The sequence below is a fragment of the Ciconia boyciana genome, chromosome 2 (genome assembly GCF_034638445.1).
Source record: "Ciconia boyciana chromosome 2, ASM3463844v1, whole genome shotgun sequence".
Lineage (NCBI taxonomy): Eukaryota > Metazoa > Chordata > Aves > Ciconiiformes > Ciconiidae > Ciconia > Ciconia boyciana.
In genome coordinates, this window is record NC_132935.1 from 129,727,210 (window position 1) to 129,744,848 (window position 17,639).

Below are 17,639 nucleotides of genomic sequence, written 5' to 3' on the forward strand. Positions count from 1 at the left end.
TTTATCCTGTTATCCTGAAGCTCTTGAAGCTGAGATTGTTATGTGTCAGTTAGTTCAGTCTAGATCAATTTACATCTTCATTCTCTGGTAGCTACTGCTTCAGAGTTCTCATTATCATTATTTGTAGGCTTTGCAAAATGTTGCTGAAATGGTAGACAACATAAAATTATGAATAAGTAGGGTTATTGGTTGGAATCATTTAGTGTGTGTGCATGGAGTCTCTTAAAAACAGAAAAATAGGGAGAGGGAGCTAACTTTAATACCCTGTTTTTCATCCTCCTGGCTGAGTGTCTGTGGTTGAAACTGTGCTGATCATGTTCTGCCTTATAACTTTGTGTAAGGAATGGTAGGATACAAGTATGCCAACAACTAAGTGTGTTTACTATATAAGAAAATATTAGTGTCTGGTAGTGGAAGTGTATGTGTGTGTGACTCTTGGATACATACCATGAAGAACTCAGAAAGAAGAGAACCAATAGCTGTATTAAGTTGAGAAGAATGTACTGATACAGAAAAACATACAAAAATAGTAATCACTTATATTAACAAAGGTAACTGCAGTTGTATTAGCTAAGAGGAAAATAGCCATGAAATACTAGTTTTAACCAAGTCAGATAATTCAGAGGATGCAGGATGTCTGCAGAGAAGGATTCTTTCAAATTTTGGAAGCTTTGTGATTGACCTGAACACTTGGTGTAATGAGTTAGGTGTTCGCTAGTCCTAGCCAATATTGTACATTAAATCAGTGTTCCTGTGTGCTGTATTCTATTTTCCAATTGAATTGGAACAATTTATCACTTAGTGTAAAGTTGAAATTCAACATTTAGATATATGGTTGCATATGTCAATTTAAATAGGTGCCTGGAATACTTGCTAAGAAATGATGCCAATCCGGGGATCCGAGACAAACAAGGATACAATGCAGTTCATTATTCAGCTGCTTATGGTCATCGCTTATGTCTTGAATTGGTAAGAAAACGTATCATAGATGAAAGCTGTAACAGCTGCTCTTGCAGAGTATGATGCAGAGGCTAGGAGATTCCTCCACCTTGGTTCTTCATCTGTAAGCTAGGTCAATAGTGTTTTTCAGCCCCTGTGAGGATAAATATTTAAGCATTTGGTACTCTTTAAAATAGGGGCAAGGTGAGAAGCTAAGATGGTAGACACTGGCTTAAAAAGATAATACATTCTGAGATGAAGACATAACTGGTTGAGGATGTGGGATATTAGTTTTGTTTTGCTTCTTAACTTAGAATACACTTTTTTCCTGATGGCTGAAATAAAATAGCCATAGGTTATCACACTGAGAAGTGTTGAGAAATATCACAAATGTCATCTGAAGGAACAAACTATAATGTAGGAAGAACCTGTAAAGTAAGGGTGCCTTTTAAAATAGTTCATGTAGTTACAGTAACTAATGGCCACATAATAGAATTTTAGATAATAAAGCCTCAGGTAGTTTTTTATTAATCCCTTTGCAAAAATGTGTATGTTATTTGATATGCTAATTTTATCTTCTCTGTTATACAATTCAGTACATTTATACAAATTATACTTTTATATTCAAGTGTAGTCAAACATGAATTCTGAATGTTTTTAATTGCAGATTGCAAGCGAAACACCTCTGGATGTTGTAAGTGTATTATTTCTCACTGTTAAAGTACTACTGTACAGCAAAAGGGAACATGTAATTTTAAAAAGACTGCTTAGACTTACTCAACCATTTCTTCAATGCATAGATGTATTATTTAATTTCAGTTGCAATTTAGATTTAATTGCAATTTAGAATTTTAAAATAGAAAATTCTTTTTTAAGCCTTTTTTTTTCACTTGAACTTTCGTATGACCATGTTATAAAAGTGTGATAATGAAAACTTAGTGTTCTGTATGTATTTGGTGTTCGTCAAACACTTTGAATGTTTTAATTCTACTAGTGTACTAAATTAAATATGGTCTTGAAAAAGACCCAGAATTGAAACTTTAGAACGCATCTGAAAACAAATAGAAATGTATACACATGGACATTAATCCTATTTTATAACACTTGTGCCTTTTTGGGGTCCATTTCTTCTCTTTGGGAAATGTTTTTCTGTTCTGAGAAATCAACCCTGCCTTCTGGCTTTTCATATTGTTTTCTTGCTGACTTTTCACCTAATCTAAATGCTTACTTGTTCGTTTGGGGTTTTTTTCCTACTACAGCTGTTCTCACCTGTCCTTGTCTTCCCTTTGTATGCATTTCATCTGTATTATTTCATATGGCTGCTTCAGGAAAAATAATAATTTTAGATTAGTTTCTGATTTAATTATTGCATTGTTATGCAAAATTAAACAACTGTGCTTGGGAGATGAATATGGGGGACGGGTTGCAGTCATTGCAATTCAAACTCTTTGAAAGGTTGAAGGAGATCTAGAATTCCTAAGGAAACTGTAATCCTATATTACTCTTCCTATTTTTCTTCCTTTATTTTTCAATCTGTGTATACTGGAAACTGTAGCAATTATTGCTGAATGTTTTTTAAAAAGTGAGGGATTTTTACACTCACTCTGACTTCCTCTCTCTGCTCAGCTAATGGAAACATCAGGTACTGATATGCTGAATGATTCAGATAACAGAGCACCTATAAGTCCACTGCATTTAGCTGTAAGTATTTCATTCTTTAGTGATGATAGCTTATCTAATTGCAAACAGTTGTTGATACAGGTTTATTCATTCTGAATTTTTTTAAAATAGGTCAATAACAATAAATGAAATGCAAAAATACATACATAATATTCCTGAGTGAGCTGTACAGGGTGATTTTTGCATTTCACTTGAAACTTGCTTCATGGAACAGCTTTCATTTGGAATCTTCTAATTAAGATTTATGTTATAATTTATACTAATGAAACTTTTAGAAGACTTGTTGTATAAGTAATGATGACATTTCTTAATCATCATCATTGTTTTACCCTCATCATTGTTTAGTATGAGAAATGTTTCTCCTTAACAATTTAAGAAAGATTTGCACAAAGAGTAGTGTAGGAGAGGACCTGATGAAACTGTCTATACAAATATACTCAAAATACAGAGTAACCAGCTCATTATGTAGCTTTCATCTTTTCACTGGACTTCAAGCAATTGAAAAACCACAATGTACTTTCTGAAAATAGCCTAAATCTCATGCTCTCTGTGTGTGTGTGTATTTATATATATATATGGCCAAAGTAAAATGTAACCTTTAATACTGGTAAATGAAAGCAGTTAGAAGAGAGACTGTTCCTGGAAATGAGTTTTGTCCGGGGGCAGAGGTTATTTATCCATGACTATACATTTAAAATTTATTACAGAAATTATAAAACCATAGTTGTAGATGTTTATTTTAATTACTAACTTTGATACTTTGTCTTGACACATATCTACAGAGCATTCTCTGTGCTATTTTTTTATCCTTGTATGTCCATTCTGATCTCTTAACTGTTTCATCCCCTAAGTCCCTTCTCTTTTACCAGTTATTATAACTGTAGTTATTTATACTGTATTATTTTTACTTACAAATTTTACTGGCTTTTTCTTTTTTTAAATATTTTATTAAAAAAAACCTAATAGGAATTACTTAAGTTTGCATATGTTCCTCACTTGAAGGAATCTGAGGGTGATGTAGCTATAACTTGAAGCAATGAAACATGCAGTACTCAAAATACTGGTAGTTACACAAGTTGGAGACAGACGATTTTCTGAACGTTTCAATTGCTGACTGAAAGGATAAAATGGGAAAACCCACCAACCTTCTTGCTTGAAATTGTGGGGTTTTTAAGATTAGTCATAACTATTGTAACTACTTACATGCTGCATCAGTAGCTCTTCCATATGCTAAAACAAAAATACTATCTTCACAGTTTCATTTATGTAATCCTGGTAAGAAAGGGAAAAACGTGAAGGATGGGAAAACTGAAGAATTTTCTTATTCTTGTAGGCCTATCATGGCCACCATCAAGCTCTGGAAGTGCTGGTACAGTCGCTGCTGGACCTTGATGTGAGGAATAATAACGGAAGGACACCGTTGGATCTTGCTGCCTTTAAGGGACACGTGGAATGTGTAGATGTGCTCATTAATCAGGGAGCATCAATCTTGGTGAAAGATTATGTTGTAAAGAGGACCCCAATACATGCTGCAGGTATGTGCTAACCGCTAACCTCTAAAATTTTGGGTGATGAAGTGGATCATCTTCATGTTTAGAAGTCTCTACCATTAATGTTCTAAGAAATGGTGTTTAGGAATAGACGATGACTTTTAAGGTATATGCTATGCTGAGAAAGGTGTAACAAAGCAGTTGCAAGTAGAAACTGGTATTAACCCAATAAATCGTCTCGGCTCGAGGAGTGCTGTTCCACACTGCTCTCTGGAAGGGTGCATTGTCCTTCTCCGTTCAACTCGCTAGGCTAGCTGCGCTGACAGGCGTCAGTGACATGTTCCTGTTTCTCTCCTTGTCTTTCACGCAGCCCAAACTGTAGGCCCAAATTTAGATATGTGAATTGTGTTGCCTGTCTTGGCAGTAAAATACTTCTAAAATGACTGGAATCTTGGAGAATTTTGTCAGTTTGAGGAGAGACATGAAAATGATACTTTGATTTTTTTCCAAGGATTTAAATGACTCCTGAGTGTTTTCAAAATAATAGCAATCCTTTGCAATATTTTCTCGCTGCCTTTCCTAGAAAACATCTATAAACTTACCTTTCTCAAAGTCTAGCATTCGTACTATATTATTCTTTTTTTCCTCTCTTTGAAAATAGGCTTATTTAAATTGACGTTTATAGTTATGGTGTTACAGAAATGTTGCAGTAAAAAGAGCATTATGTACAAAACAATATTATTCTAACCACTTAATTTGTTGTCCATGAGCACAAGCTGTATTCTTCTGTTTGATTTAGCTTCTCCTAACTTCTGTTAGGATTTCTGCCCACTAGAGAAGCATGAATTGTCACTGTTCTTATGTGGACTGAATACAGCAGCTGTATGTCAGAAATAATTTCCCCTCCAACAAGCAATCATTTATCTTTCATGAGTTGCATTTAAATGTGATTTCTCAATTTTTTGTTACTTTTCTTTTTCCCTTTTTTTAACTGCTTGGTTAATTACTTCTATGCATTACATTTCCTTCCCTTCTTTCTAAATGTGATTTCAATTATTGTTTCATAACTGTGCACACACTACACTTGCTAACAAAGTCTGTGTATGATTGGCTAGTTATGTGTTTACCTGTGCCTTAAAACAAGCAAAAGTTATGCTAATTACTATATTTAATTATTCCTTCTTGTGGATGTTGTATAAGCATATATTCTAATTATGGTTAATGTGTGCAACCTCATTTATATGTAAAAAACAAATGCCTGTTGGCAATTGACAGTTGGAACAGATTAATTTTAATACTATACAGTTGAGAATACCTAATTTCTGAAATAATTTTCTAGTGTTCATATTTTTTGCTTTTCATTTAAGTTATAACAATGGTAAAGCTGTACAGTGGGTTCTTAAGCTAACAGGCTTTAGTCTGAGCAGGTTACCGTTCTGTTTGAGCTGTATACTCAAAGGCAATTAATGTAAAACTCATATTTTTATGATGTTTTACAGCTACAAATGGTCACTCAGAATGTTTGCGGCTATTGATAGGAAATGCAGAACCACAGAATGCAGTGGACATTCAAGATGGAAATGGACAGTGAGTTTAAACGATACACATTCTGTTCTTCACAAGTTATTGCATTTTACATTGGTGATTTTTAATTTATTACTTTAAAGGGAGATGATACTTGAACTAGGACAAATGAGACTGCGTATTTTGCAATAAACGTAATGTTGGCGGTGAAAAATGTTCAACTGGGAGGAAACTAAAATGTGTCTTATTGCCCAGATGCTGAAAAAATGGATTCTAGTAACTTGATCAGGACTTCTGAATTAGGGGATATTAATTTATTTTCTTGTATTTAAAAAGCAAATATGAGTGGCATTCTTGGAATGAAGGTAGTGCTAGAGAAGATCATTGATGATGTAAACTTTAACAGCATTGTCCAGAAGGGTAGTAGTCATTATATTTCAGCTCAGTGCTAGTCTGTTAAATTTCCATGTAGATTACACTTTATTTCACTCTCTGCTTAGGACTCCTCTGATGTTGTCAGTTCTCAATGGGCACACCGACTGCGTTTATTCACTCCTTAACAAAGGAGCAAATGTAGATGCCAAAGATAAGTGGGGAAGGACAGCATTACATAGAGGGGTAAGAGAATATTCGTTTTCTGTCCTTTCCAGTTTTATACATATTAATTTCAAATGCAGACTTAATATGTAGTGTTAATGAATTTCTTATTATTCTTATCTTGCCATTCTTAGTTTTTAATTGTCTTTTTAGTTGCTTTCAAAAGGCAAGCTTTTGTCTGGTTGCTCCATACCCTCAGAATTCTTTTGGACTTCTAGAGTCACTTGATCTTGCTGTAAAGTGTTGACTGGAAAGGTCCCAAAGTACATCTTTTTGTTATGGGGAAGGGGTAGCATTAATGGGAGGAAGAAAAGCGTGATGCGTGCAATATGCCAAATATTTTTTTTTATAGTCTCTGCCAGATAAGACAATTGAATGAGCCCTAGAGATTTAGCAGTTCATTCAGTGTTATTCCAATAAATGACTCTGTCATCAATATGATAATACATTGGTATTTTTCCAACAGAATGGCTGTTTCCAGGAATAAAAATAATAATTGTACTTATTTTGTTATTACTTAAAAATATAAGAAATTGCCTGAAGTTTGCTTGCTTTAGTTACCACCTTGGCTTATATACATGAGTATTTGCAAACTTGCTATTTCCTGTCTCTCTGTCACAGGCAGTTACTGGGCATGAGGAATGCGTGGAAGCATTGCTTCAACATGGTGCTAAGTCCTTACTAAGAGACTGTAGGGGACGAACCCCTATACACTTGTCAGCTGCATGTGGACATATAGGTGTTCTAGGAGCTCTCCTACAGTCAGCTACATCTGTGGATGCAGCACCTGCGATAGCAGACAATCACGGCTATACATCACTGCATTGGGCCTGCTATAATGGTAAAATACATTAAAGTTAAAATACAGGTCTAAATGTATTTGTTGATATTGAGATAGAGGTTATTACTACTTACAAAAGTAACATATAAAGTCTGTCCTCTTTCAGTTCCTATTAGTCAATGTGACAATATGACGGACGTGATATCTTGAGGGGGAATGCATTAACATCTAATACATAATATGAGGTGTTTGTTTTTGTACTACATTTTTGTTATAAACTGCCTTCTTAGTTTTATGCCTCAAGGAGTCTTTCAAGAAATTCAGCATAGTACCTGTGAATAGAAATGTGCCACTCATGCAAAAAAAATAACCTTCTCAGGGAGTCTTAGGAGGAATGGTTTCAGATTAAATCTTAAAACTTCCTTCAAATCAACCTTGATAGGCACAAGAAGCTAAAGTATATAAAAGTGATTCAATATGAATTTTTCTTTTCTTCACTGATCCTTTTCTTCACTGATACTTTTCTTGAATTTGGGGGTAAGGGAGGCCTTAAAAGGTAGGAAACTCATTCAGCTCCTTTGCTAAAGATTTTGTTCTGTGTGTTCCTTTCCGACATAGTAGAGGTTCTCATTTATTTCACCTCTGAGTCATATGATAGAGAAAGATCAAGAAGTAAGGGTTTAGAGCTTCACTTCACAAATTATTTTTAAGTGAATAACTAACTAGACTGTCTTCACAGCTGAAGCAACTGGGTAATACATTGATAAATTGAACTAGAATAACATCTTTTTATCACATTCATAAAATTAAACTCTTACAGCTTGGTCCATTTTCAGAGTGACCACAGTGTCTGAATAAAACAGAACTGAAATATGCTTGATTTGTAGAATGAAAATTTGACAGAACTTGTGAAAAAACAAATCTTCAGACAACAGAAAATGTTGAACTAAGGTTCTCTGCATATATGCATCGAAGATGAAACAGATAGTTTCAATAGTTAGCTACCTGTACAGCAGCAGGCTATAGAATCTTGAAAATAATAGTATGATAGGTTGAACATGTTCTTTTTAAGCTTTTGTTATGACTATTGACTTGGTTTTTCTTTGGGTTTAGCAAGACAGTTGAACAAAAATAACCCTCAAATGGTGGAGATGTTTTCATGTAGACTAAGTGGTGAATGTACAGAAAAGTTTGAAACGTGGAGGTGTAAAGAACTAAATTAAGTGTTCTGGATGTTCTTCAGACAGCATGAGATCCCTTCTAAATTTCACAAAGTTTACAGTCTTAAATGTCAGTTTGATTTTCAGGATTCCAAAAATGTCTTATTTCCTAAATGTAGCCCTAATGAATATAACCAGTGTGTCATTGAAACTTTCAAGTGAAATATTGCTTAGTCTAATTTAGATACGTATTTTTTGTTGTAATCCATAAATAGACCTTTTTTTAATACCTAACTTTTACATTTGCTTTAGGCCATGACAGTTGTGTAGAGCTCCTCCTGGAACAGGAAGTTTTCCAGAAAATGGAAGGAAATTCTTTCAGTCCATTGCATTGTGCTGTGTAAGGAAGTGCAAAATTATTCTTCATAGATTTCATTGCTGTATTTAACAAAAGATTTATCATTCTGTAAATAACAGCCTGTTTAATTCCTTATAGGATAAATGACAATGAAGGTGCTGCAGAAATGTTAATAGATACACTAGGTGCTGGTATTGTAAATTCAACAGATTCAAAAGGAAGGTAAGAGTGTAAATGCACAGTGGAAGAATGTAATATAATAGAGTGGCTCTGCTAAATTCTATAATCAGTTGGGATTTTTGTATTTGCTACTTACATTAATTCCCTCTTCCCCCTGTTTTTATTCTTTGAAGAATCTTTTTTTTTATTCTGCACTAGAAATAAATTTTAGATTTTAAAAAATCCTGTTCTGATTCAATAAACTTGAATTGCCTTTTTATTATATAGGCAAGTTTGAGCATATTTTAAATTGTATCACTTTGTGGGTAGTATTTTATGCAGACTTTATTTCTTCTGAATCAAATTGTATCTTTATTATAAACAACATAGAGGGAATTATTTGAAACTTGAAGGTGACTTTCTAAAGGCAGCAGTCACAACTCCAGCAATACTGATTTCAAAGGATCAGTGAGAGGGACTGTCCAGTCTTTTGTATCTGCAGGATCACAGTCAGCACGCCCCTTTGAAAAAAGTAGAAAGCATGGCTGAACATGGCCATATTGTCTTTTGATCTGTTGTAGAACTCCTCTTCATGCAGCAGCTTTTACAGATCACGTTGAGTGTCTACAGCTTCTGCTCAGTCACAATGCTCAAGTAAATGCTGTAGATTCTTCTGGGAAAACACCGTTAATGATGGCTGCAGAAAATGGACAGACAAATACAGTTGGTAAAGAGAAAGCTTTATATATTTCTGCTCTGAAGTTTGTTAATCTTACTATGGGTAAAGTTGCCTTAGTTATCCACATTCTTGTGGATATATTTTGTTAAAATTATGTTTTCATTTTGCACAAATGTAAGGCATTAAGACTTTAAGGAATATGCTTTTAGTTAATATAAATCTTTATTTTCCCAGAGGTGCTGGTTAGCAGTGCTAAGGCTGATCTGACTTTGCAAGACAGTTCTAAGAACACAGCACTCCATTTGGCTTGCAGCAAGGTGGGTGCATAGTCTGACTTACCGGTGCTGAGCTTTGTGTTATCAGGCACTGTTTGCAAATATTAACTCATTATTTTGAAAAGGCATTCAAGGCAATTTTTGAAGAGTATTTGTTATATGACAGATGTTTGTTCTATATTAAGGGTCATGAAACTAGTGCCTTGTTAATACTGGAGAAGATTACGGATAGAAACCTCATCAATGCCACCAATGCAGCCTTGCAAACGTATGTATCAGCAGTGAGTGTGTTTTTACAGATGAGTTTTTGGTGTGTTTCTGCTAAAACCAGTGTCTTGCTCATAAAGAGGAATATTTTTAATATTTTTTTTCCAAATTGGTTGAATTTTGATTTAATTGCTTAGCAGGTACCAAGAGTTTAACTGACTTGAAGTGAAATGGTGTTTTGTTCATACCTAAAGTTCTAGTTTTAGCTGAGTGAAAGGGATGATAAATAAATTTTACAGTATTGTGATTCAGGGAATCCTGTGTGGGATTACTGCAATCTGCTGAGATTACTTATAAACCAATATTTTTCTGCTTTATAAATTATCTAATTTTTCAATTAAAATTCACTTCAGTTAACAACTCATTGGAGGCAAACTAAGACTTGCTCTGCAAAGCTAGCTAATAAAAAACCTAGCTGAAGTATGCTTTTACTCTTCAGCATGCTTTCTGTTAGGAAAAGATACCTATTGCTACAAGAATGAAAGATAATTTTCTATTAAATATTGTGGAGAATATAGTATTCTTAATGCTTCTTGAAGATCTTCTCTCAAGTAGAATTAAGCCTATTTTTTTAGCCCAATCATAAGGAAAACTTATAAATTTAGTGGTATGTCATACTGGGGAATATATTTCAGGATGGGCTATTAAAATGACTCTTCTGCATTTTTTTCCTTTTAAAGAATGTATTTGTGTTATAGGCAATATTTGACACCTGATACGTGGCTGAGTTATGTACATGAATTGTTAGACTGCTTGAATAATGGTATCACAGACCATTTAGGAAAAAAAACCACCAGAACTTGTAAGCAACTTGCGTATTGCTCTGGCCTTGCATCCCTTCTGGAATCTGTCATGTTCAAACCCCTACAGTTCTTCCAACTATTCTCAGAGATCTGCTTGAACTAAGGAGTTAAGATAGTAAGACTTCTTCCTCTGCTCTTGCTGCTTACCTTGGTGCACCTCAGGCAGCATGAAATAACCAGAAAGCAGGAAAGGGATTCATTGTACCATTTCTGGCTTGAAGGGGGGGATATCTTGAGAGGAGGAAAAGCAAAAATGAGATGGGAACAGAAGTGGAAAAGTATGCTACCACAGGCTCATCTAATTCCACCCACGTGCCTTGGCTCACATAGTCTGATCAAGAGATGTCATGGGGAAAAATTAGGTACATATTCGCACCTCCGTGAAATGTTTATATAAATTTCAAGATTTTAACAGTTGTTTAAAATATTACTGGTTTAGCAAATGTTTTTTAATAACTAAACTGACTTTCTACACAGCTTTCATCATAAACAATGTCCTACTTTGTGCCAAGATAAGCATTACAATTGTTCGCCTCTATTTTAATTACAGTACATTTTTCAGTATACCTGTGGTGTGCAGTAGTTCTTGAATTTTAATACTTTAATATAAGCACCATAGATATAGCTTCTCCTAACTGTATCTTTTGTAATTCTGGTCTCTAAGTAAGGCACTCGTTTCCAAATCAAAATATAGTTCACAGTTAATTCAAACAATTTTAAGAATGTCAAAATTAGTGAAGAGCAATATAAAGCAGAAGGGAAATAAGCTGATTATTCTGTTTCCTGCTGAGTGTTGGTAGGGTTTTATTTAAGCCAGTGGGAACCAATTTTGAAAAACTGTTGCATTTGAAAAAGATATAATTAGAATATTTGAGGTAAAGCTACGCTTTCCTTGATAGATCAAGTCACCGCAAAACAGGATTATGGTTAATAGTTTGAGGTTTTGAAAAGTAATCTGTTTTTCCCTTCATGCATTATACTGTAAAATATTTTTTTCCATTTCTAGTCACAGTGGAATATAGTGGTTTCTAAAAGGCAGATTGAGGAAATGCTTCTGCATCTCTTATAAGCATTTACATGCAATAATCTGCTGTTACTATTCTAATAATTATTGCCAGTGACATGGAGTAACTCTCAGATGTGATGATATCTGTTACAACAGTTCAGTGAAGGATTTATCAACAGTAAGATACCAGATGTTTCTAAATTTTTAACGTGATAAAGTTCATAAGCAGGCAGGTCTCTTCTAGCAGCTACTTGCTCACTGTGTGGTGCCATAAAAGGAAGAAAGAAAGTGCACAATTGTTATTGTATAGTTTCTTTGCAATAAGAAAAGAGATTTGCTGGTTTTCGCATCTTAGTTATTATATCTGCAACATTTATATAATGTGTAAGTAACGTACCAGTATAAATACTTCCATAATCATTTAACTAGATGCAAGCTGCCTATCTTACTTAATATCTTGTTCTAAGGTTTATATACCAGTTTGCTTGTCTTCACAGACCTCTGCATGTCGCTGCTCGGAATGGACTAACGGTTGTAGTTCAAGAGCTTTTAGGGAAGGGAGCAAGTGTACTTGCTGTAGATGAAAATGGTAAGAATAAATTTAACTTTGTTTCCCCATAAGGAACTGTGGTTTTAAACGCAGCTCATTGAAAAGCAAGAACCCTTTGGGAATTTCATGAGCCTTGCAGTAGGTTCCCCCATAGAAAAAAAATGTGTTGTGTTGGTGATGGATGATTCTAGCAAAGCAGCAGAAGTGTAAGGGGAGTGAAAACTTTCAGAACCATGCAGGTCACGGCATAGAAATGTTTGGTTTGCATTTGTAGTTTTATAATGAATACATTAGGTCTGGCATACTGGAGACTGTCAAAAAAATGTAATGCTCAAAGTAAAATATAACTTTCAGCTGTTAAGAAGCTGGATTGAATTGCCATCCATTTTGTCACGGTAGGTATATTGGTCTTAGTTTTTAAAAGCAAGTATGAATTACAGGTCTCAGTTACTGGTCTCAAGCTTCTGGCTCGTTAGAGCTTTTTGGCACACAGAAGTAAGAAAAAGTAACTGCTTTATCAAAGAGAATAAATCCTTTACCTTGTAAGAACAAAAGAAAATTAGATCTACTGAATTCTTATTTGTATATTTTCATGTAAGACATCTGTGGTCCTCCAAAGCTGTGCTTTTAAAAGCATAAGAGTTCCTGCTCTTAGGCCATACCCCAGTGTGTCTTAAATGAAAGCAGTAGCTGGGGTTTGGGGTGGGGAGGCGTTGGGTTTTTTTGCTTGTGGGGGTTTGGTTTGGTTTGGTTTTTTTCCCCAGAAGGGATGTGCCTAATTAACAGTTCTAATTATATTTCCAGTTTGGAAAGTTTTTCCTCTCAACGTTTACTGTGACTTTCTCTGTGTGTTTCTCAAATTACACTGCTTAAAGTGACATGGGTGATTTGAAGATCATTCCTTGCCTAAAATAGGGTACAGGGGTAACTGCAAAATGAAACTCCCTAAAATGAAAAGACTGGAAAACATACCTTTCTGACTTCTGTTTTTCATCGCAAGTATGCTAACTGGAGAAGTTGTTCGTATTTTTGTGGGCTTTACATGTGCAGCCAGCCAGTCATCTGTTAGGGTGGATCTTTGACGTAACGGAGAAGAGTTGTTTGTATAGAAGTCACAGTTCTCTGGCAGCCTGGGGATCTAACTGCAACATGTTAAACTTCTTTTTAATTCTGTTCATATCTTAAATTTTAAAGTAACTCGGAGTGCTACCTAATCTAGTTCCTCACTGTGGTTCTTAACTTTTCTTTCTAATAGCAATTGCTTTGTTTATAAAATTTTAAGCAGCCTTGAGAATATTCATAATGAATTCTTTTTCTGTTGGATGACTGTGCCAGCTTAAAGTACAGTATGTGCAAAGGGATGAATACTTTGAGTTGTGAGAGAGCAAGGGAAATTTTCGTGGGATTTATCGGTCTATTTCACCAGTCACTAATTTTTTCTTAATTCTTAGAAGTATTAGTATGTCAGCAGGCTTGCTAAACCCATTGCAAAAGTTTTCTTGATTTCCATAGTGTACCTTTTATATTAAATGGAAAAGCTGGCAGTAGTGATAGCCAGGTTCTGCGTTAGGTCTACTTGTCTTTGATTTTAGCATCTACTGCTAGAGTACAAGTGTTTCTAAAGAAAAAAATAATAATTACATGCATTTGTTTAATACTAATAAAGTAAAAATGTAGGAGAAACTTTGATTTATTTTTTTTAATTAGAAAGGCTTAAAAGAGTATGATTCATGCATTTTGGGGGGTGAAAGCTATCTGTTTAGCAAAGCAGACTGAAGAAATAAGCGCTGGAATATTTTGCGTCACAACACTGACATTCTCTTACTTTAGCATAGCTCAGATAATTTCAGTGATCTGCCATGCAAGCTTGGCATTTCAGATAGAATTAGATTAAATTGGAGGTAAAGTTTTAGTTACTGTTTTACATGGAAGTGTGGCTTTATGCATGGAACATGTAATCAGCAGAACCTCAGCTGGTATGGAGTGGTGATTCCCTTTTTGTCTCTGAAGTTATCGCTTTCTTTAAAGGCTGCATTAACCTTTTACAAGCAGTCTCTATTTGTATCTATATCTGTATAAAATACTTAATAGTCCTCTGCTGCTATATCTGGGCTACAGAAGATTATTGAAAAACATGAGCTTTGAAAAAAAACTTAACGCCGCTCCAATTCTCTGCATTTCAGTTTATAAATAATTTATATTTAAAACTCTAGATTTGAAGTCATATTGCTTTTGTTATAGAGCATCTCTTAATGTGGTGAGATCACTTTTTGAGATGTTTAAGAACTAATGTTTTTTGAAAAAATGTAATCTTCTTGGTTCTCAAAAGATTAAGTGCAACTGAAATGGCAAATTAATTGTCCAGCATACTTCCCAAAAGTAGTCATGTTGAGGGTTCGTTCTCAGTTCTGTATCAGTGCTCACTCAAATCTTTCAGTTGTTTTCCCAAGTTTCCGCATCTGTCTTGATGAAACTTTGCCATCACCTGTATCTACAAAATTTCTGTTGAATTTTACATTATTTATTTAAGTTTAGAAGAAATTTACTAGCTTAGTCTTAGAAGAAATTTACTAGCTTTTTCTTTCATTTGACACCAGCTGAAGTTTTATTTTTGGTCACTCAACCAACTTTTCAAGTTGTTTTTTTTTTGTGTTGGGTTTTTGCCCCACTATTTAACTAACTAGGCTAGCGAAATTTCTTGGTATGGTCTGTCTTTTCTTTGTTGTATTAATGTGCACCACAGTAGTGAGAGGAGGCATTCTCTAACTCCAGAGACTGACATAGCGTGGAGGTTTGTCTTATTTTCTAGATTCATCGTTACAGTGATCATTGGCCTTTCAAGCTTTTAAAAAAATAAAAGGGGGGGGGTAATTTTTTTTTGTCTGGTTCTTTTCCAAGCCTTCCTTTACTCATATTCTAGTTTACATTGGAGATCTCCAGCTTTCTGGAAGGAATTTTTCTTGTAAATGCTTACAGGATGACTCATGCTTCAGACGACTTTCTTCTCTTTCCCAAGTGTAAGGCTTCACTCACTTGGAGAACTCTTTGCACCGACCACATTAATAACCCTCTGATTTTCCTGTAGACGCCTTCGTGGAAACTTTCAAGCCCCAGGGGAGGGAGCAGCTCTGCGTTTGGGCAGGGGGAGCCCTGGTCTTAAGTCCATGTCTGCCACTTAGGCTCTGTTTCCTGTTGTGCGAGGAAGCTGCTTCACCTCACTCTGCTTCTGTCGCCCTGTCTATAAATGAAGATAGTGATATATTTTTTTGTCCTGTGAAAGCTTACTCAAATACAAGTACAGATTATGGGGAACATTATATGAGAACTGAGTAAGAGTATTTCAGTGGAGTTGGTACCTTTACCAACACCGTATTAAAAGACCATTTAAAGTATTTATACCTATTGTTGCCCTGACATATGAATGATCAGTTTGCAGTTGTTTAAGGGACATAAAAATATAACTAGTTCTTACAATTTTAAAATAATATAGACAAAAATAAAGTGGTGGAGGACGCAGATGTCAGTCTTCCATGGTGCAAGCAGTTACTTCATTTTACTATGTCTAAGGCAAGAATAAAACTGTGATATTTCATTCCTAGTTATGAAAGCCAGAAGCTTAAGATCTACAATTGAATATTAGTATAAATACTGTTTTTAGAGAACTTTTAAAAGAAGAAATCTGTTTAATCTTTACCTTGGCCTTTAATGTTTTTTATGATGAACTAGGATGCTCAAAGGTAGCCGGTGACTGCTCGTTTTCCTTTGAGCTTTTATCAAATCATGTTAGTGAAAGAAATGGTGTTGAGTATGGCCAGCTTGAATAAACTGACTTTGTGTGTCATCTTACCTTCATACAATCTCCGGCAACTGTAGATATTAAATTGTGTGCATTTGAGTATCAATGCTGAGCCTTCTGTTCTGCCTGATGTGCCTGAAATAGTCTTCATCCGAGTGTAGCAAGCTCTGGCCCTTGCTTCTGTATCCTCTCAAAATGTATCTCTTCTGCAGACTGTCACTGTTAACTCTGAGCTGTTTAAGTGCTGTGATACCTTACTAACCATGAAAACATCTGCTGCGCTGCACTTCTGTACGGCCCTATCACATGGTCAGCTGGTGCGTTTTGTGCTTGAATTATCTGTGTTTCCTTGGATTGTATGCTCCTTTGGGCAGGGACTGTTGTCTTACTCTGTTCCAAGCATCAAGCACAAGATCTGTCCTGAGCAAGTAATAGTTCAACTGCAAGATTGTCTGTCCCCTGATTGCTGTTTTCTTAATTTCTAGCTGCAATTATTTTCCATAATGTGCCTACTTGTTTAAAACTTCTATGCAATTGTGCAACACAATAACTCCTCCTGAGTTCTATCCGAACACTTGATCTGGATCTACTTCTACAATAAAGATGATTCCTTAGGAGTTGAAACGCTGGTAGAAGGGGCATTGCCTCATTTTCCATGCCTTCCTAAGGTCTGGATAGGAATCCATCATGCGGTTTGCTTTAAAGCCATCTATTATTTAAAATTACTTGTGTGGTTTTTGCCTGGATGTTGTACACCTTTAAGTTGTGGACTGGGGGTAGTGCAGGACTTCGGACTCCCAAATGTACCGGAACATGACTCTTCCTGTTCAGCTCATTGTGAGCATATCTATTGCATGCAGTGAGAGATACTGCAAGGGTGCTACGGGGTGATCTGGTCGGTCACCCGCTTCTGTGCAGAGCCAGGTAGAGGGAACTTACTTTGGTCTTGGCAGCAGAATTAGCTGTTATCTGTGGTTGTACTTATGTGACTGCCGTGCTTCTAGAGCTGCTGTTGTCACCACCAATTACAGTGCCTCAGTGTTGTAGATACACCCTGAGACCTGTGCCAAAGCTTATCCTCAAGTGCCTTGCTGAATGATTAAGCCTAAAGCCTGAGACAGGAGCAATGTGCAGATCGCCACTGAGGAGAATTTGAAACGTTTTTCTTGACATTTAATGGGTAGAGGCAAGTACATAGGGAAGGGAGAAGCTGCAAAAGGAGACATGTTGGAGGATTATTAGAGCCACAGTTACCCAGAAGAGATTTCACAGCTACGTGGCCTGACTGCAAATCATTCCACAGCCCAAGACCACCTGCATTTGGGGGTTGTCACAGTAGCACTGCCTGGCAGAAGGAGTTTGGCTGGACCAGTTGGGCAACCAAGAGGTGTCGTTTCTCTCTGCAAGTCCTAGCCTAATAATCCAGCTGGCATTTCCTCAGACTTCTGTGGGTTTCTTAATTGATATCCCTCAAATAAAAGTTAGGCATTGGCTGTATAGTTTATATTACTGAATATTGTAATAAAGTATAGGTTGATTGAAACTGTATGCTCTGCCTTTTCAGTTAACTGGCCC

The 17,639-nt window shown here is 35.7% G+C and overlaps 1 protein-coding gene across 2 annotated transcripts in view; it reads left to right on the forward strand.

Moving 5' to 3' along the window:
• ANKRD28 (ankyrin repeat domain 28) overlaps positions 1-17,639 on the forward strand; it is a 127,046-nt gene that overhangs the window by 106,862 nt on the left and 2,545 nt on the right. For both annotated transcript variants that reach the window (XM_072854036.1, XM_072854035.1), the window contains exons 15-27: positions 858-969; positions 1,607-1,633; positions 2,566-2,640; positions 3,953-4,154; positions 5,609-5,696; positions 6,134-6,251; positions 6,852-7,071; positions 8,484-8,571; positions 8,668-8,751; positions 9,270-9,415; positions 9,602-9,684; positions 9,828-9,910; positions 12,216-12,307. In XM_072854036.1, the coding sequence (XP_072710137.1) occupies positions 858-969; positions 1,607-1,633; positions 2,566-2,640; positions 3,953-4,154; positions 5,609-5,696; positions 6,134-6,251; positions 6,852-7,071; positions 8,484-8,571; positions 8,668-8,751; positions 9,270-9,415; positions 9,602-9,684; positions 9,828-9,910; positions 12,216-12,307 (1,418 nt within the window). The remainder of the gene's footprint in view (positions 1-857; positions 970-1,606; positions 1,634-2,565; positions 2,641-3,952; positions 4,155-5,608; positions 5,697-6,133; positions 6,252-6,851; positions 7,072-8,483; positions 8,572-8,667; positions 8,752-9,269; positions 9,416-9,601; positions 9,685-9,827; positions 9,911-12,215; positions 12,308-17,639) is intronic.